At 43.9% G+C, this 20,923-nt stretch overlaps 3 protein-coding genes across 3 annotated transcripts; 1 reads left to right on the top strand and 2 right to left on the bottom strand.

Moving 5' to 3' along the window:
- Positions 1 to 12: 12 nt before the first annotated feature.
- On the bottom strand, positions 13 to 2,952 carry LOC129599168 (uncharacterized). Its single transcript, XM_055497318.1, has 3 exons — positions 2,584 to 2,952; positions 1,036 to 1,872; positions 13 to 449 (listed from the first exon to the last, which is right to left on the bottom strand). Exons 1-3 carry the CDS (start codon positions 2,908 to 2,910, stop codon positions 213 to 215), a joined length of 1,401 nt encoding a protein of 466 aa, XP_055353293.1. The 5' UTR covers positions 2,911 to 2,952; the 3' UTR covers positions 13 to 212.
- Positions 2,953 to 4,189: 1,237 nt separating this feature from the next.
- On the bottom strand, positions 4,190 to 6,500 carry LOC129599176 (E3 SUMO-protein ligase ZBED1-like). Its single transcript, XM_055497329.1, has 4 exons — positions 6,402 to 6,500; positions 5,725 to 6,261; positions 5,005 to 5,418; positions 4,190 to 4,840 (listed from the first exon to the last, which is right to left on the bottom strand). Exons 1-4 carry the CDS (start codon positions 6,498 to 6,500, stop codon positions 4,190 to 4,192), a joined length of 1,701 nt encoding a protein of 566 aa, XP_055353304.1.
- A 7,079-nt stretch (positions 6,501 to 13,579) lies between these two features.
- LOC129599170 (kelch-like protein 14) lies at positions 13,580 to 20,374 on the top strand. Its single transcript, XM_055497323.1, has 6 exons — positions 13,580 to 14,018; positions 17,906 to 18,182; positions 18,547 to 18,820; positions 18,891 to 19,516; positions 19,596 to 19,691; positions 19,773 to 20,374. Exons 3-6 carry the CDS (start codon positions 18,816 to 18,818, stop codon positions 20,042 to 20,044), a joined length of 999 nt encoding a protein of 332 aa, XP_055353298.1. The 5' UTR covers positions 13,580 to 14,018; positions 17,906 to 18,182; positions 18,547 to 18,815; the 3' UTR covers positions 20,045 to 20,374.
- The last annotated feature ends 549 nt before the right edge of the window (positions 20,375 to 20,923 follow it).

Below are 20,923 nucleotides of genomic sequence, written 5' to 3' on the forward strand. Positions count from 1 at the left end.
TATTTCCTTGCTCTGTTGAGAAATCAAGAACCAGTGGGTGATCAACTGGTGGAAACATACATGCAGACTGCACTCGATTACTCTGCAGTGACTGCAGAGTAATCGAAATATGAAAACAATCAAGGTACAAAATTACCGGAACAAGTAGCATACAGAGTACTTTCCGTTGGCCATATTCCCGATGAATAGAAAAGCGAAAAAAGAACAGTTTTTTATCGCCAAGATACGGATAACAATGGTTCATTGCTCGGCATCATCGAACGGCATAGTTGTGCGATGTCGTCCTGGGCGGATTCTGGACCCCAGTTCTGCATGAAGCGCCATAAGGCGGACAGGCAGAAGCGGTTCAATTGGTCCACGCTCACACCGGCCACACTGTCCAGTGTCCACGCGTGATTTCGGTAGCACGCTGAAGGACGCGGATCACCGGCTTGATAATCCCGTAGAATCTGCCAAACAATGCTCAGCAGTTTACACACATACCGGTATAACCAGCGCACTGCTGCGCTGCACTTGTCACTACCGGGTGACCCGGCATTCCGCCGGCGAAAATCCGTCAACCATCACGTCAACCATCACTTCGAACAGACACGATGTCAACCCGTCATGACGTCGAACTAGCGTTCAGCTAAACAAACTCGGTTTTCTAAGGCTTTCTTCGGTTTTCTTAGATTTTATAATTTTCTTAGGTTTCTTTAGCTTTCTTAATTTTGTTAGTTTCTTAGGTTTTCTTGAATTTCTTAACTTTCTTAGGTTTTTTTAGCCGTCGCCCTCCGAGGCGCCGGTCGACGCAGTGCAGTCGACGTTGTGTCGATCGACGAAGTGTTAGTCGACGAAATGGCGGTCAGCCGCAGTACAGTGTTTACGGTTAAATTCGGCGCGGTACATAGGCACCAGGTTTACTTATACCAACCATATTGCGATTGGATATAAACGGCAGTTAATAGTGATTGTTGAGTTAGCCTTTGCCATCCGTTTGTATCGATGGCAGTGGCTGTACTGTCGCCTGTACATGACAATACTGCTGCACTGTACCTCCATCACTTTCCTGGCTTTCCTTTCACTGTCGATCCGCGTGGCAAATGCCTGGGCCATGCAGTGCACATCCAACGGCAGTCCCTCGCAGTGCAGATGCTGCTCCAGCAACTTGACCACGTCCATCGCGTCGACCTGGCCCGCCATGACAACGACGGCGGGAATGCGGAACTCGATCAACGGCTGGCCTCTCTTGTTCAACACTTCCAAGGCAAACTTATCCAGAATCAAACGCTGGTAACCGGACGCCAGCTTGTCCAGCATCGTGGTCACGTCGGTGCACAGCGCGCTCAGTGTCCACGGATTGCCGATGCTGGCCTCCATGAGTTCGATGGAGCGCCGCGACAGGATTAAAAGGTCCAGCCGGATGCCGGCGACGCCGAGAAAGATATTCAACAGGTTCACCGCTTCCTCGGTCTCCCGCATCGTCCAGTGGGTGCACACATGCGCGCCGGTATCCCGGATGCAGACGGTGCGAATGGCGGGGGTGATATGTTTGATGAGGCAGCCGTACATGCCGTAGTTACCGCCCCACTGCGGCGTGAACGATAGATAGGCGGGTTCCTGCTGCCGCACGACACGCACCACCCGACACAGCTCCGGCGACATCGATAGGCGGTCCCACAGGTGACAGATGCGGCGGCAGCGCACACGGTCGACGGTGTCCAGAGACTGGAAGATTTCCGTCAGCACGGGCAACGGCAACGCCAAGCCGGGTCCCTCTACCGTCAGCGGTTGCAGCCGCTGCGGCTCCACAGATGATGCGTCGGTTTTCTCGGATAAGTGACGGTAATATGTATATGGATAACTTGTTTTACCCTTTTCGAATTCATCCGCCTAGGGCAAAATCAATTAAAAACTATCGCTGAAATACCATCCCAAACAGTTACACGGAGAAGTTTGTGAATGATTTCGAGGACGATACACAAGCGTATAAGTATTCATAGAAGTGAACCGCTTGCCAATTGGTCCGCACTTCGAAAAGTTAATATTTTTTTATTAATAAAAGCGATCATTTCTAAATTTTTGGTGGCGACTAGGAATTAGGATATCGAATCGCACCAGAGAGGAATTTTGTAATAATAAAAACGATTACTTCAAAAATTTCGTTACGATTAGAAATTAGGATCTGTCGTGTACGTTGCTTTCCTAGCAACTACTGTTTTACTTCTTACTTCTTTCTGCTGTACTTTCTGTCATTCTACCTGCTGCGCAGTTGCTGTACACATCATTAATTATGTAGTATTAATTAACTATTAAAGTATTACTTATACAATACTTCACAGGATCTATGGGTGATTAATTTAGGAAAACGTATTCGTAAAGTGGGACAAAAAGGCGAAGTGTTTGAAAAACTGTTCACAGTTCATTCACCCTTGTTCATGGTTTGGAAGTTCTCCTTAATGTTCTAAATTACGAGAATTACCACCCGAATGATGTTCATTATGCAAGATTTCACGATTTGGGAGTGTTCACAAACGAAAGTTTCTCAGATTGCCCTAAAGCGTATATGTAGTCACCAGTAGTAGTCACTAACATAAGACTTACCACATCTTCATCCTCCAAAAGCGCACCGCTTCTCTTTCGCACGTAGTACATCCTCCGACCAAGCACCTTGACAAATCGCAGGTGCAGCGCTCGTTCCACTGGTCCGAGCAGCACCGCCGAGGTGGACCGCGGCAGCGACCAGTAACCATGCGGTACACTGCACGTCTGCATGACGTAGTCCCCCGCAGCAACGAGCGCTCGCGGTACTGTGTCCCTCGGCGGATCGCGAACCTGTAGCCGCGGCAGCAGTTCGCGACGACGCTTTCCGCCCATCACGCACTCCACCAACGCCATCTCGTGCAGCTGCTGGAACCGGGACAGCATCATGGTCCCCGGATACCATCTCCACGGTCGACCGGGGAGGTCGCGCAGCACCTCCACGGGCTGCCGGCTGGCCTGCGCGCGCCGTGCTACCTAGGTTTGGAGCACAGCTAAAGACCGTCCCGTATTCCACCAGTATCGCCCGCTGCGTCGGACATCCGAAGTTGACGATCAGACGCGGCGGAGTGCTGCCGTTGTTGTCTTCCAGACTGATGACATGGGCGTCTGTAGGACGCCGTCAATCTCCACATCCACGGCGTTCTAGTTGTACAGAAAGTGTTCAGGACTGGAATACAGGTACATTTTTATCTGGCTGACTAGGAAACAGAAAATTATTTGTGTGCTGTGACAAGGGGTTGAAAGACTGTTCCGTAAGTACTTTTCTCCAACAACGTCAAGAAAGAGAAACGTTACATATTTGTAAAATGAGCCACAGCGCCAAATCGGAAAGCATCGTTTGCTGATTGCTCATACTTTAATCACGCATCGTGATCGTAAGCCAACGACAGAAAGCCGCTCTGTAACCATGGACTGTGCGCCATGACTTACGTCTCAGCTTCGACTTTCATTAATTTGAGTTGCGTCAGGCGGAAACTCGTGGGCCCGTGGCCTCCTTTTCATAACTGCCTACGTAACTGCTATTTCTCGAAGTGGTCACTTACTTTATCGTTTAACCTTATGCCAGTCTTTGCACCCACAATCCGTTTTCCAAAAATTTGTTTGCTGAATGACATTTTTGTAACCCGTTCCAAGCATTAATTTGAATAATCTTTGTGACTCTTGTCTTGCACAATACATTTAATTTTAATTCGATACGATAATCGTCAACAAATGTCAATCGAAATATGGGAAAGTAGAATATAATGCAAAACTGTGTTGATGACACTTTACTCTGATCTGCTATAGTAACAATATGCAAATCAGCGAGCACCACTCAACAAAAACAAATCTAATGAAGAATTTCTCCCAGTTGACATGAGAAGGGACTGTGCACAGTAGGCACCAGACTTGGCCCATTTCTCAATTTCTCACCTTCACCTCACCTCCATCTGCCTTTTATTTTCCCCACCTCAGCCCACCTCCAGCCGCGCAAAATCTCATCCCGGCTCACCTAACGTACCCCATTTTCACCCCCACTTTTCATTTTTTTAAAAACTTTTAAAAGTGCTCGATTTGAGTGCTAAATGCAGAATTTTACTTAAATGCGGATGACCTATTGTGCATTTGACCTAACAAAGAAGTGTATCTTACATCTACGCTGTATCTGCAGACATTTTATTACCGGCTACCGAGAAATCTCATCACTGGTTCGCTTATCACCACGCTGCTTTAGATCACGATTCAGACTGCAAAACAATAGTGTTTCGAAATTGTAATCCGTCGTACGAAGTCTACGTTCAGAAAGCAAGTATCCGGCGACACTAAAAATCCGCTCCACTCCTGCTGTCGTTGCGGGAGCGCACAGTATTTGTTGAGCAATCCGGGATAAACGTTTGTATTTATCAGCTTTAGATTTCCAGTAGACAAGAGGATTCACTTCGACGCCGAAAGACTGATCGATTTCGCACATATACATCTCATACTCTGCAATCACGCTGAGGACTTGACCGGCAGAAGTTTGTAAAGTTGCAGATAATTTCGGCTTTTTCAAAACGGAGAACAGGTTTGACGATGTTGACGGCAGTGGCACAGGCTCTTCCACAGGCGAAATATTCAAGTTCACTCGCTCCATCATGCCAATCACTACCGCTTTCATCTCGGTCGCCGTTAACGTCCCAAACCCACAATCGCACAGTTCAGCTTTATAATTCGGATCCAGGAATAATGCCGCAATATAAACACTGTCACTTTCAGTATTACAGAATCGAGTATTAACTTCGGTGAGTAGATCGCGAGCATACAACTTCAGCAGGCTAGCCGGATTATCAGCATATGTCTGAAAGTAAATTAGATAAAAATTAAAATAGTTAGAGCGTATTCCATGAAATAAAAATACACTGTTTTTATAATAGTAGTACTAATACATGAAGTTACACAGTGTACGAACTACGAACAGTATTTATGATTTACGTCATGTATTATTTAACCATTGTGAATTACCTGAAGATTTCTGCGCAGAAGGTAAACGGCCGGAATAACTTGACATACGGTGGGATAACTCGCGCTCTGCAGTTTAAGAAACAACTGCTCAAATGTGCTCGTCACGTTGATAAAATCTTGCAGAATTCGCACATCTTCAGTAGTGAGTCGGTGCTTTTCTTTAAATATCAGTCCATCTTTTTCCCAGTTGTACTTCACTGCAACCTGAACCATCTTGTAGTTAGTGTTCCACCGGGTAACGCAGCGGCTGGTGAATTCACGTCCAAAGACTTTCACAATCTGCTCCGTTTGCTGCGGAGACTTCTTCGCGGAACTAACGATCTTTGCGAGTTTCTCAATTACGGCGTTCAACTTTCCACAATTTTTTACTGGGTTTTTCAAACACAGCTGCATGGTATGGGCGACACATCGCAACTGCAAATAATTAAAATATCCCTGTTACGCAATACACAGTACAGCGACAAACTACAAAGTAATAAGTATTAACTATTAACTACTACTTAACTACTACATCTTAGTATTAACTATTAAGTATCAAGTTCCCCTTCTCGGTAACGTATTAAAACTGCTATTTATTTGATAGTTTTTACACAGCAAAATTTCGCTGTACATCAGCGTTTCAGTTTCAGCAGATACGTTCCGTTTTAGCATTAACTAAACACTCGTACGCTTCTATTTAATTACGATTCCGTTTCCTCTAATTTACACTGGTTTCTGTACCTGAATCGATCTACCGTTGATAACACACTCTTGCTCTAGCAGACCGCATACATCCTTCGCTAAAGTGGAATCCGAATCCAAATCCTCGGGACTAAGGTAGTCGATATCGTGCTCCTCATTGCCTACTGCTTCAATGGGACCATCGTCCGTATTATTCTCATCACAGAACCCTTCCATAAAACCAGGCATCCAGTCTTCAAAAGCTTTTACAACGTTGCCACCATTATCAGTGCCCACGTAAATCACTTTTTTTCGAATATTAAATTTCTCCAGTATTTCAATCACCAGTTTGAAAATTTCCTCCGCTCCGTGTTTTCCTTCAAAGCGCGTGCACGCAAGTAAATGATTCCGCAAGTTCCACGACGAGTCAATAAAATGAACAGTCACGCCCAGGTAGCCGCGCTGTTTCTTGCTACTCCAGATATCGCAGTTGATGGCCACAAAATCGACGAACTCTAGCTCTTTCTTCAGCAGATCCACGTATACGCGATCGTATTCCGGTATCATATGGCGAGCAATGTATTTTCGTGTTGGCCACTATAAAATAAATGAAACTTCATTAGAAACTACAAGTCACCAATACACAATTATTGTTGCGCATTACAGCACGTAAAGCAGTAGAACAACAATATCCCCAGCCGTTTACATCTCGTATTGTAATTATACCTATTACTCACATGTAGTCGTTCGTCGAAATTCTTCACCAGCCTGTCCCAGCACGGATTTGTAATGGCGTTCACAGAAATCAGGGTAGAAAAAGGCAGTCCGCCACACATTCTCGTTTAGAAGTCGTTGCTGGCGGTGGTCGTTACTGTACGGCGTGACTTTCTTTTCTACGCACTTGAGACTGTCGATCTTTGGTTGCGCTAAGTCAGACGTGGATTTCCCATGAGCAGTTATAAAATCTTCTACAACCTAAAGCAAAAAGTATAAGATATTCCACTAGTTTACGGGCATTTCGTTTGCTGTACCAAAGTGTTTAACTTTCTTGCGATATTAATGCAGAAAGTTATGACAGAACGTCATGTAAAGCACAGTACTCGTACAAAAATTACGCACGTTACGAAATTTTTATGGAAAGATTGAAAAATGACATCTAAAACGGTTTACTTACTGGCTCCCGTGCGTGATGAGAAACAACGTGGATCCTAAACTTTCCGTACGATTCAAAGTCCTTAACAATCTTCCCTTTGGCCTTCTTGCAGAACTTGCATTTCGCGCTGTGCAGCTGCCCCGTTCGTGAGTTTCTTGTTTCTTTTATGGACGAATGGCCTTCGTAAAGATGCAGGTAGAACAGCTTCGGGGATATAGTATCAGCCAGCGGATGGGATTTTTTGGAATTCGCAGGTTTCTTCGGATCTCCTTCGTCATCGGAGCTCAGCAGTTCCACAGTGTCTGTCGATTTGGACATGCTCCGTGCTGCCAGATGATCGCACGAAACTGGTAGCGGTCGGCGGAGGTTTCAGAAATGTGGATTTAAGTAAGAACAATCATTTCTCTTCCAAATGACAAGTTACGAAACTAATCTATATCACCCAGAAATCACAGTCCAAAGCTGCAGTTCTGAAACTGCAGCTTGCTTTGTGAGGTGCTCGGCCTCGCACTGCACCGAATATACTCAACCACTGACACAGTGCCAGTGCCATTGGAACAGCTGCTTCGAGCGGGCTTACGAAATATCAGTGTTCGATCGCATACCAGTGTAAAGTTGTAAACGTTGTCTTGACTGAGTGGATTTGTTAAGATTTCACACTTGGAATTGGAATTTCTGTTAGCGTATTCGTTAATTCTTACGCCGGAAACAAATTGATTAACTGCTGATAATAATTACAATTTTATTTTATTACGAAGCAACCCAGCCCATTCTCAGCCCATTTCCATAAAAGATTTTCATCCCATTTTTTAAAAATTCAGCCCATCTCACCTCATCTACGGCTCTTTCCCACCTCATCCTCATCTTCACCTAAAAGATGAGGTGGGCTGGGAAAAATGGGAAAAATTTTCACCTCACCTGAAAGATGGGCCAAGTCTGGTAGGCACACTCATAGGGAGTCCTAGCCATAATCTCCAAAGTCCAAACTTAACCGTTGAAACAAGAAACAAGTTGAACAACTCTCGCCCGTCCTCAAAATCAAGTTCTTACCAATTTTCCTTAAGAAGACAACTGAGCCATCAAAATAAGTGTCAAATGTCTCACATGTAATGAGGACAAAATTACATCGATCAGTAAGCATGTACTTTCCCATCTTGACGGTGAATGTGTCGCATGACTAAGTCCTCCCCTAGGGCACCCTATGAGCCCTATATGAAAAGGTCAGCGATGACCTGGACCTATGTGTACCTATGGTGAACGACTAGGCAGCACCTGTGTGACCATGACCTTTATTCGGTAAAACGCTTGCCCACTAGGGCCACTACAACTACTCTATAGCTAAGCAGCTAGGCTGCTGCTGAAGAACGGACTGACTGGCTGGCAGTCGGAAGGCCTCCGTATATATGAGGATGGCCGGCTAGGAGGGGGTGGGGCTTTTGTGGTGACTGGCTCGATGACGGCGGTATGACAGGAAGTGACGTAAGGGTAATGTCATATGATGTAATCGACCGCTGACTGACCTTGACGGTATGACGCATGTCGTGACTCCGTCACAAATGCAAGTTCGACGGCGGCGCCCGCACACTTTGAGGTTGCATCGATGTACGAATACGCCATCGTATACCTGCATATCACGTCCCAAACTAGCGGTTGTCCGCGGTTCGCGTAGCTCCATCTGGCCGCTTTCCGTTTTCTCTCAAAAAATTCCACTGGCTCTGGTCTCTGGATACGATTCAATGCCGGCATTGCATAAAGTTCGCAATATTATATCGTTAATACCGTTATGCCGAAACACACACTTTACTTGAAACACACAATCATTATGGGTGCTTAAGCCTTGCACTTCAAATTGAACCTGATCAGTTCTTTTACATCCGAGAGTTCAAGTTTAACTTAAGAACCTATGTGATAATATTATCACATAGGTTCAATATTATCACACACTCCGTGACATAAAGCGTAACATTAATGTTACGCTTTATGTCACGGAGTGCATTCCGCGTAGGTATGATTTACGCTTTATGGAGGCCAAAGTATTTGGGCCTAGGTGAAAATTCACGGGCTGACGGGGTTCATGGTGAACTATTACCGTAAATAAATTTATCGGTCACAGTTTTAGACCGGGGAATAATATACTGACGCCAGGATATAGGAGTTGGGAATGATCTACTATTGCACACATGGTTGTTTGAATATCTTAGTTGGCTACATACGGATGTCAAAATCTGCTTTTTGCGCAGCTGATTATAATTCATTAGGGATCGGGTGGTCTTAACCCTTAACAGAGAAAATGAATTGTGCATGTGCAGAGTCCGTGAGTCACCTTGTCGGACTGCATAGTCAATTTGGCAGACAGCATTGTGTCTCTATTTTTGGAACCGTTTTGAGAAAACTGTATGACCTATTGCACCTGCGGTGAGAAAAATTAACCACACGATACGATGGTGAGCTAACACATAACATTTACGTAGAATCTCTCATTCTCTTATTTCAGTTCCTTTCAAAGCCCCTCTTGAAATCTGAGCTACTTAGTCTGATAGAGTGCAGAGGCGTTCGTTAAGCAGATGAAATGCGCACGAACATCAGGCATATAAATTAGATTCTGCAGCCCGAAAACTGCAGCCCGAAAACTCGCAGTGCATAGTAACTGAAATTTGTACATTTCTCAGAAAGAATCTGAATTGTGCGTTCGCAATTCTGAAGGTCCTGCTACTTTCTATTTCCGCGCAGAGGTTACAATGCTATCGAATAACAGTTCTGGAAATTTTTTTACCTTTGACAACTTATCATTGCTGTTGAAAAACATCTCTAACCAGACGAGTACGGATCACGGCTCATCGGCAACACTGATCAGTATGACAACCGCCACGCTGATCCTAAATTTCGGTGTTCTGATCTTGCTGATTAAGGAGAAGGCTCTCCGTACTCCGTTCAATGTGTACGTGATTGTCTTACTGTGCAGCAACATTCTGTATGTCGGGTTAAACAACATCACGATGATTATGACGCCGGTGGGACATTGGTGGATTGGCGATGGAGCGTGTACGGTACAGTTGTACTGCCGGTACATTGTGATCACCATCATCACCCACAGTCACGTGCTGATCAGCATTAACCGCGCCTGGGCACTGTACTGGCCGGTGTCGTACAAAAACAACCACACTTCTACTGTCGCGTGGCTGCTGTGTTTCGGAATGGTGGTCTATGTCCATGTCTGCCAGCTGCCTGGACTTATCATGGACGCACTGTACTACCGTATTCCAGTTCAGGTAAATAATATTTCGTTTGTTTTGCGGTACATTCACAGTTCGAAGAGACGTTGTGCGGTTTTTCGACAGAAGTTTATTTTTTGTCTTAGACTTCTAAAATTTGCCGGATGAATAGACAAGCGCAGCTGACCTTTGCCATGTTCTCGTCCATCTGGGTGTTCGATATACCCAAGATCTTCATTCCGATCTGTTACCCATTCCTGCTATGGAAATTCTTGCGAAGAAGCAACGCCATTCGCGGCCGCCAGGCAACTGTCACCCAAACCGAGCTGCCTCGCCGACGCGACCATGTGACGCGACCTTTCATCCTGCTGACTTTCATTACAGGTAGTGCAGCAGTCTGCTGGATACCAATCATGGTTTATTATTTCATTGTGGATTATGTGGGCACGATGCGATCACATCGACTGGAAACAGCGCTAATACTTCTCTATTCCGTTGAACCTATACTGGATCCCGTGTTTTTCATTTTAAGTATCAGCAATTTGTACGATCATGTTGCTGTATTGTGGAGAACCCGAGTTACCAGAATCCATCGCATCGGGAGGGCAACAAATACCGTGGAACTTTTCAGCGTTTAATTATGAAGTAAACTATTCATTATTTGCACATGAAGTTTGGTGTTATTGCGTTCTGACACCACGTGCAGAACATATCATGCACATTCTGTGGAACTCAGTGGAAGTAACCGGCTAAATTGGCGTAATTCTTGTTAACCAAAAAATAGTAAAGACCTCAACCATACTGGCCGATGTACGAAAACAAATGCTGACTGCTTTGATGGAATATGTTTTACCGAATGAAGTTATTGATGGCGGTACGCAGTTAATTATGTATATCGGCATATAAAAAAACTGAACTAGCGGTCAATAACACAGAAAAAGCCAGCAAAATTTTATTATTTCACAGTAGCAAAAATGAACTATCTATAGAGTAGAAAAATAGCACAATAGCTTGATATACGAGTACGTACGTACTGTATATGAACAACTGAAGCTGACGTTACATGTGCAGAAGTTTTCCCGGAGTAAGAAAAGCGAATGGACGATAAGTCTATGATGCGCTGGAAATCTGGAATTCGTTCACATTGAAGTAAACAGTTTGTAATAGGGTCTGTCCGTTTTTATATGGCTGTAGACATTCTTGATGACTGGAAGTACACAAGTTCTAGCGAAGGATGTAGCGTTCGCCTTACCGCATGCAATATCTAGCAGCGATTTTAATAATGTGGGTGCCGTTTAACGAAATTTCCCATAGCCGTCCACAATCTGTTGGGCCATCCTTTTCTGCTATAACAGAGGCAGCCATAAGTCGGCTGTCCGTGATGATCTCAGCGAGGGAGGGCGGTCAGATGAAGATCCTGTCTGTTGAGGAAATTCCGAAAAATGGCGATGGAGCGGAATCGAACCGCTGGCTACCGAGTGAGATCCACGTAGCACAGCCACTGTGCCATCGCCGCTGTTGGCGAAGATCAAGATATTTGTGCTTGAGCTTGAGCCAACCAGGTAGGCGGCGGATGGGCGGCTGCTGTGTGTAAAGAGGATTCTCCTCTTACACTGCCATCCGGTGAAGGCGGTCTTCTTGGCGCTGGCTCCGCGGGTGGTTGTGCCCGGGTTGTGGCGATGGATATTGCTCTTGCGGACCTCCGTAACCGTAAGGATAATAAGTGTCGGTATGGTGGGGAGCAGAGTAAGAAGGAGGTTGCCGATTACGATTAGGCGGCGCCTCCCGCCAGGGGTTGTTTGAATGGTATTCATGCCGGTAATCATGACTGTTATGAAACTCCTGCATGGCTTTGTAGTTGTACTGTGTATACCTGATGTTTTACCCATACTTGGGTGCATACAGCGTTTCCTGGCTTCGTACTTGCTGCTTACGAACACCTTGGATCATTTCCACAAAATTCTGAATCTTCTTGCCATTAATTGGCAGATTGTACAGTGACTGGATAGCGTCCATAATGTTTTTGGCCGTAATGTGGTGGTCTTTGTCGCTTCCCTGCATGGATTTTTCGAGAAGCTGCTTCTCCTCCCGGTATCCTTGTAGCATTTTCTCGTATCCTTGGAGACCCTCTCTGCCACAACCTGGAGCAATTTTCTCCTTTTCCGCCCCGATCAAGTAGTGTAGGTACTCCTCCATGGCGCCATTTAACAGAATCATGGCGTTATTTTTTAAATAGCAGCCAAATGTTGCGAATTTCCTTCTTATCATAGGCCAGGTCTTGTTTCCGCTGGTTGAGTTCTTTCAGAAAGATCCCCACCGCATTGAGCTCGCCGTCTTTCTGATGTAATACATAATTTTTGCACTCTCTGGTCCATTTCATTCACTACTGCATTTCGTACTAGATGTGCATATGATTTTCCCATGAACATCGTTCACAAAACAGTCCGCCCGACGCTACCATAGCTTGACATTTCTGCAGTCCTGGATTCGGATATTGCTTCTGTTGACTCCCTTGCAGAAGACAATGCTCATGACACCACGTAATGTAATCCACCTTCTTGTACATGATTTGGATTCGACGTTGAACTTGACAGTAAACTTTGGCTTTTCAAATGGAAAGCGTTGGTCTGGAGCGTCCGACTCTTCTCGATTGCTAACGTTTAATGGAAAACTTCATCTGTTCAGCCACATATATGTAATGGTGTACTACGATGCAGCGCGGGACAGTTGGCTCCATTACGCAAGCCGAGAGCCACCGTTCGACAAATGTTTCGGTTATGGGCTAGTTCCACAACCTGTTGTCGGCAAATGGATGCAACAACCCGGCTCATGCGCGCACCTGAAGTGTGAGAGAGGATCAGGGGTTGCTCAGAAGACCATTGGTAGTTTTGAAAAAAAATTGTTTGTAGTGATTTGTGTGTACGGGAATGGTGAGAAGATTTCTCCTAAACCTTTTTGTAGCTTATTTTTTCGATACAAATAATTTGGGCAAATTTGATTGTTCATCTGCCGCAAACGCTCAGTATGTAGAGCATACAATTACAAATAAACCAGTCAAACGGAAGAAGCTGATGCTATCTAAAATATCAGAAGTAAAGCAACTGTATACAGAGTTATACTCGTACCGCGTGTTACCGCATTTCTTAGGTAGCGAGTTACACTTTAGAGTAACGTTAAACCTCAATGAATCGAAAAGAACTCGCGGTAATCTAAACGATTAAAAACAACAGCCCCCGTGTCACTTTCCAGGTTTGAAATAGACTACTGGTATTAATGCACTTGTAACGTTTATGTACTAGTAGCACATGTACTAGTAGCCGTAGCACACGTACTCCACCGTAGAGTTGTTATAGACGAGCCGTGGCCGCTCTGAGAATTATCGATCCGTTCACAATATTTCCTGTAGTTAATCTAACAATGTGAATCCTGATCCGCCTGCAAGATGTTAGGTCGGCTTGTGCTGGTGTACTTCTATAATTCATAATTTTTTATGCAACTACTAAACGCGCTACGGATGTGTATTTATGCGCAATTTCGTTTGTATCAAATCACGTTATCTTTCTGTTAAGTTATTCAGTTCGGTTTCACAGTCTGTAAATCGCCCAACTGATATTGTTAGTTTTTGTGCGATACCAACTACAGGGCGGCAAAGTCCTGTACCGTCATTAGATTAAAATTCTAGTGTAGGTTGCTCGATTAAATCTACTTCTGTACGAAGTTTTGCTTCCGAACGCCACTATGGAGCCTTTCAACTCAGAATCTCCATCTTCGAGTTCCTTGCAACCTGCTGTGTATGCAGCAACCGTTAGTTCTGATGTATCGCTCCGAGGAGCGGACGATCAGTCTAAACCCATCCAGTGGATTCCCTGCCATCGTGCTGTTCTGGCAGCTCAGAGCACTTACTTCCGCTCTATGTTCGCTTCGCAAATGAAGGAAGCGAATGAAAAGCAGATTCAGCTCAAGGATATCCCCCATGAAATCTTAGACCAGTCAGTATAATACAAGTATATGTCCATAGAGAGAAAACAGAAAGTGTTGCTTTAATGTAAGAGAACGGACCACGTGGCATGTAGCCGGCAGAACTGTTAACATGTTAACGGTTAACGCATTAACACGTTTGCCGGGCGAGGATGTTAACGTTAACATTCCCGCCGGGCCCAGATGTTAACGACCGAAATCGTACACGTTGTAGATGGATTTAATGATTCATGTTATGGATACAAATCCTACAATGTATGTAATAATAATTACCTATAGAAGTATCGAATTTAATTATTAATTTTTAGCTATCCTTTAAAAAACGTTTCTGCAAGAAACGTTTTTTAAAGGGTCGTAAAACAGGGTTTGCAAAATTGCGGGCGGAAGGGGTCTAAAACGGAAAGAAAAACGCATGACTGAGGTGCCTGATGCGAAACCACCTCTCAACTGTGGGAACAAGAAGATAACATAACAAATAGTACAGGAGTAGCGGTACCTGGCTTATGTTTTGACTAACCGTTTTCAGTTATAACTAAAATTTTTCAAAAACACATCATCGGTTTTTGTTAATCAGTATTTAACGATTTAAACTAAAGGTCTGTTTTGACTCAAAATTTCTACACCTTCTTTTTGCTTATAATTTACTTACCAATGCGCCTGTCTGCGCTCGGCTGCTGAACTTGTTGGGCAGACAGACAGCCAGCAAACAGGCTGCAGCACACATGCTGAGGCGCTGTATATTCAAGTAAAACAGACCTTCGACGGCTCGTCAGTGGTATCAAATTACACCGTTAACATTCTAGCCGGGCCACTGGGCCAGAATGTTAACGCCTTAACATGGGTCTTATTTTCCAGTTCAAGTCTTTTACTTCGAAACGTGTTTTCTTTTTACAAATGCTGTCTGAAGAATCGTGTAAACACCATTGTTGTGCAATTAATGCCATGCAAATTCACTAATTAACTAATTTGTGAGAATTACTATCGCATCTAATGAGAATTACTATCGCATCTAATAAGCACTAACATCCCTGCCGGTACGTGTGTTAGCGTTAACATCGCCCGCCCGGCAGCAATGGTAATGTTTGGTTAATGTGATAACGCTTGATAACAGCCGCAATTACGTACGTATAAGCAAATTCAGTGGCTGTGAATATATGTATGTACCATACACCTGATGTTTGCCATGGTTTGTCATGCCCGGCACTTGCCGCACAAAAGCACAGAAACATCATGCAAGATTCGCTGGCAAAATAATGCAAAAGTTTCTTCCCGCCAAAAGTGGTACCAAATTTGGGTACATGCACGAAAGCATTCACTTTCGCGTACTTCCAAAATTCACAAACTGTGCCATAAGGCACAGTTCTTATGACATTTATGTAGCAGAGTGATTTGTGTACATTGGCTTGTTTGCGCACGCGAATTACGGTTAGAAAATTATGGCTGAAAGAAAATTCCAAAAGTTTAAACCCGGTTAGGTGCGCGAGTATGGAAAATCTCGTTATGGACAGATTATCTTCGAATTTTGCGCAAAAGGTCATATAAAGCTCAATCTTGTTTGAACACGAACGAATTTTGAGGAACTTCGGGGTTTTTACGATTTTAAAAGAAGGTGAAATGCCAAAGTTTTTTGTGAATGTACGCGAATTAGGTACTATGTACCGGTTACTTAAGTAAAATAAAAATCGTTGAATGAAATGTCGAATTGTATGTAGGGTGCACAATCAGTCTGCGCAGGTAAGAACAAGCTCGCCGGGCTAGAATGTAAACGGCGTTAACATTTGGGCCCGGCGGGAATGTTAAGTAAATAGTTTATAGTTAATTGTACAGCTATGTTTCGAATCATGTGTTTCACGATTTTTAATTTTGTATACATATATGCTGAATGTTGATTTTACAGTTTTTTGTAGATCATTTGAAGCACTGCATCATAGTCAACACTGCATTAAATTATTATCGTAAAAAGTAAATATCCGGCATTCCAGTCAAAACCGCTTGTTAACGCCCGGTTAACATTTGAGCCTGCAAATGTTATAACGCCGTTAACATTTGAGCCGGCACATCTTATAGCGCCGTCAACATTTGAGCCTGCACATGCTATAACGCCGTTAACATTTCAGCCGGCACATGTTATAACGCCGTTAACATTTCAGCCGGCATGCGTTATAACGCCTTTAACATTTCAGCCGGCATGCGTTATAACGCCTTTAACATTTCAGCCGGCACATGCTATAACGCCGTTAACATTTCAGCCGGCACATGTTATAACGCCGTTAACATTTCAGCCGGCACGCGTTATAACGGCTTAAGAGATATGGCCCGGTACATGGCACAAAATACGTGTACATGCACGAAAACTCAGTTTTGGACATTCCGATATACTCCATTGCTTTGTTTAATGACATCCTGTGGCCAGATGATATGTATTAACAGGTGTCAAAACAGTTTTGGCGCGTGCAGCGCGCAACATCCGGTTCGGGAGCTATAGCTTTTATAAAAATCCAAAAGGTTTAAGTGCACTGAGGCGAACCAAAGTCCCATTATGGACCGATCCCCTTCAAATCTTCCACGTATAATTGCACATAACCATGAAGATCGTTATACGGATCCAGACATCCACGATTTTTTTCGAATTTTAAGATGAATTTATGAATTTTCGAAATTTAGTTTAGAAGTTGAAAAACATGCTAGAACAGTGGATCGGTATAAGAACGATTTTCATGGTTATGCGCATTTACATGCAAAGTTTAAAGAAGATTGGTCCATAGTGACTTTTGGTATACCGGAATGCATTTAAACTTTTTGGAATTTTGTTACCATTATACCTCAAAACCGGATGCTGCACGTGCAAACGGATTTCACACCTACGTATACAATTCGTTTGGCTGCAAAATACTATGAATAAAATAATACAAAAAATGTGTGGGGTGTGTGCAGCAGCGAAAGTTCCCGTGGATGTACAGAAATTTGCTGCTATGTACCGGGCCAAATCCCTTAACTTTCCAGCCCGGTGAGCTTTTTGATGCTTTCTTTAATCAAAATTAATAGTTCGTGTTCACCACCTTCCCCAATAATCTATTAACAGTTGCTCTTTGCGCTGTGTTTACAAGAAGGTTATAATTATATCAAAAACTCTTAGCAAAACCAACCAATGTGCTCACGATAACGCCGGTATTGGTAAAATCAAAACTGTCTACAATTAAATTTAAAACGCTCAGCGTTATATCATGTTTGCTATACGTAGTTGATGTCTTTGCGCCATAAAAAGATTTCAGAAAGGATTTTTTTAGATTTTTGACAAATGACCGACATAGATTCAGACTGCATGTTGACAATTTACGTATTGCTACAACTATTACAGCTTTTACCATAAGTATGGACTGTATAATAATTATTAAGGAGCCGCACGTAATGTTTACTGTATCTACTTTCTTCCACCCTATAATACACAAACAAGCTAAGTATTTTTATTACTATCCCAGGGAATAGGAGCAGCCAACTCTTACGATCCACGGCCCGTAAATTGCGATTACTGTAGTTTGTTACGGAGATTGAACGAACAGCTTGCATGATTATTTTCTGCGTTAACATTTGGGCCCGGCTGGAATGTTAACGTTAACATTCTCGCCCGGCTCACATGTTAATGCGTTAACCGTTAACATGTTAACTGTTTTGCCGGCTACACATGTAGATTCTCTATTGGCAATTTTTTACCAGTGCTTAAAATGTCGCGCAAAAGATTGAATAAATACGGCAGTAGTTTGTCTGGCTGTAAACTGTATTCTAATTAATTTACTAACTTCAAAAATAAATAATAAAAATCGGGCGCTGCAAAATTTCACTGTATTTTTTAAGCAGCTTACAGGGATTCTTACTACTCCGTATGCGTGTTGGTTCACAGGATTGTCCGGCACATGTATTCGTCAAAAATCTCTTTGGATGCCAACAACGTTTTGTTGCTCCTGGAATCTGCATTATTCCTTGATGTGATTGAAATCGTCGGTGCGTGCCAGGAATTTTTAAAGCGCAACTTGAACACCGGAAACTGGTTAACTATACATCGCACGGCGGAATTCCTGTCTTGCAGCGACTTAATAAAAATCTGCGATGAATTTATGGTCAAGAATTTTTCAGCTGTTTCGAAGTGTGACGATTTTCTAGAAATTAACGAAACTCAGGTGAGTGCAATCTTTACTAATCACTGTTTCGGTTTTCCTCATATTTCGGTCACTTCAAGTATACGTTTTCATATGTCGGCGGGTGCAATGTGAACAAACCGTTCGCAGGTGAAAGTTTCAGGAATTTCAAAACCGTTTTGTCAGAAGACAAGCCTTCCCTTATTTTGTTGTGATGACAACCAACCAGTGAAAAGCGAATCGAAAGCACGTTGTGCAGTAAGCAGCTATTCTTGTAGCGTGACCGGTGACCAAAATATGAAACCGTATGCTTGAAGTGGCCGAAATATGAGAAAAATCGAATTAACCAGATTCCAACAAAATCGTTTTCCAGCGAAATGTTTCTCTACAATAAATTATTCAACAGATGATGGAACTTATTGCATCAGACGATTTGTTCGTGAAGAGCGAGGACGAAGTAGCAGATGCCGTGATTCGCTGGTTGAATAACAATTCAGCTCAACGGTTACATCACATTGGCGAGATTTTGCCGCTGGTTCGAACGCCCTTTCTAAGTGCTGAGCGACACAAATTAATTCATGGCATCTATATGAATCCAGAACAGGTATCCCGTGAACAGTTCCGAAAGGTCACAGACGGCATAATCCAACACACGCCGTATCAGCACCGTAAATCATGCAGTAAGCCTTAACCTGCGAACAGACTGCGTACTCGATACGGCTGCTTAGACTAACGTTTCCGTCTGTGCAGAGCCGGTCTTGGTAGCCATTGGCGGGGAACAGAGGCTGAAGTTCGTCTACCGTTTCGAACCAAGTACCGAGAAATGGATCCCAGTGCGCCTGCTGCCTCAGTCGCCGAAAAGTCAATCTGCATATCTACCCATTGTCGTAACGTCCAGCGTATTTTCGATCCAGGTAGTGTGCGTATTTTCGATCTGATTCACGATGATGGCATCGCTCGTAGCTGTGTATGGCAGTATGATTCCGATACGGACCAATGGGAGCGCTTGACTCCGCTGCCCGACGGACGGTGCGAGGGTCCGTTAGTGGCCAATGAAAAGACTTATGTTCTTGTTAGCGGTGACGAATCGCAGAGCTTCCTGTGCTATAATGAACACTCCAAAGAATGGGACAAATGCGCGACGGTTCCCGGCAAGATTTGCCTGTCTTCCGCGATGACGGTACACGATAATGGCTGCATCTACATGTTTGGCGGCCACGACGTATCTTATAAGGTGGACAAAAAAGGCCGTCACTCGGGCTCCGCTTACTGTTTCAATACACGCGACAAGACGATTAAACCGTTGGCAAAAATGCCGACAAAGCGATACAACTGCAGTGCCGGTGTGGGCCCCAATGGGCTGATATATGTCATGGGTACACATATAAGGCACTGATTAGATTTTAAATAACTAAATTAATATTGTCTTTTTAATTTCTCCATCCGTATGTTCAGGTGGAATTGCTGCTGAGCACAAGCGCGGGTTCCGCGAAATTTTTGTCTACTGTTTGGAGGTTTATGATCCGAAAACTAACGAATGGGAGGTAGAGGGTGAGTGTAACGTTACTCATCTTTCCGTTGTTTTCGACGCCGAAAATGACAATGTAAGCACTAAGCACTTTAATTGTGCAGATGTGGAGAAATATGATATAACGTTTAGCGCGGCTCGAATGTTTACGTTCGGTGGAAAGCTGCACTGTGTGCCTGGGGGGTGTCAGTCAATGGCACACTATGATGCACTGCGGGACCGATGGATGTCCGTCAAAAGCGATTTACCGCACCAATTGAGTGGGTGCTCCGGTTATGCGGTAATTCCACAACACATTGTGCGGAAATGGACGCAACAACCCGGTTCCTGTGCGCACTTGGAGTGTGCTAGCGGTTGCTCAGAAGAGCACTGGTAGTGGCAGTTCTCAAAGAAATTTAGACCTGTAAGAAGTTATGCAGACTGATGCGACTGGATGCTGTCGGCTGCGCCGATTAGATGTGTTCCATAATTTGAATAAGGGATAAGTAAGAAAGTTTCTGATAAGTAAGACGTTGGGAGTATTTGGCCCCGCTTTCAGTGAATTGTTGCATTTCATGGGCCGTAAAATTCGAGACTTAACTGGAGAAGCACGTTCTACTGCTTTCATTAAGCAACGTTTTAGTCTCGCCGTTGTAAAAGGAAATGCTACGGCTGTTTTGAGCACGTTACCTTTTAACCCACGAGAAGATCGAGATTTTGGTTGTTTTTTTAATGTTTAAATTTTAACTATTAAGTAGTGTACCGGCGCTTGCAGTTATTGTTATCGTGGTGGCTATTGCCCATTAAAGATCAGCTATAGATACAGGACTGTAAAGAAAGTTTCTTCCTATTGTAGTGCAGTGGCTGTGCTCTACCACAGCGCGTACCAAATTATGTTTGTATGACCTTAGAAGACGAGGATGTATGTGATTATCGTGGTCGTGGTTATGCGGTAGTCTGTAGTCTCGATTGTCGAGGTTAGCGAGAAGCAATAAAGATCTGGCTGGCTTCACGACGTGACAGTAAGAAAATTTCTTCCTGCGCTTTTAGCTAATTTACTCCGGAAACAAATTGGTATGGGAACGAATAATCGTTTGCGGTTTGGTGCAGCCGGCCCAACCAGGTGATCGATGTTTGTGGCGTGATAGACAGTAAAACGCTGTACCATAAGCAGCTCAACGGCCCTCAAAGCCAAACACAAAATTCTTCTGCTGGTGTGTTGCTCAAAACAGGAAAAGGTCAAATGCACGGAAACACACTCACAATTTAAGGCCCG

The sequence above is a fragment of the Paramacrobiotus metropolitanus genome, unplaced genomic scaffold (assembly GCF_019649055.1).
Source record: "Paramacrobiotus metropolitanus isolate TYO unplaced genomic scaffold, Prichtersi_v1.0 Parri_scaffold0000139, whole genome shotgun sequence".
In the NCBI taxonomy this organism is placed as follows: domain Eukaryota; kingdom Metazoa; phylum Tardigrada; class Eutardigrada; order Parachela; family Macrobiotidae; genus Paramacrobiotus; species Paramacrobiotus metropolitanus.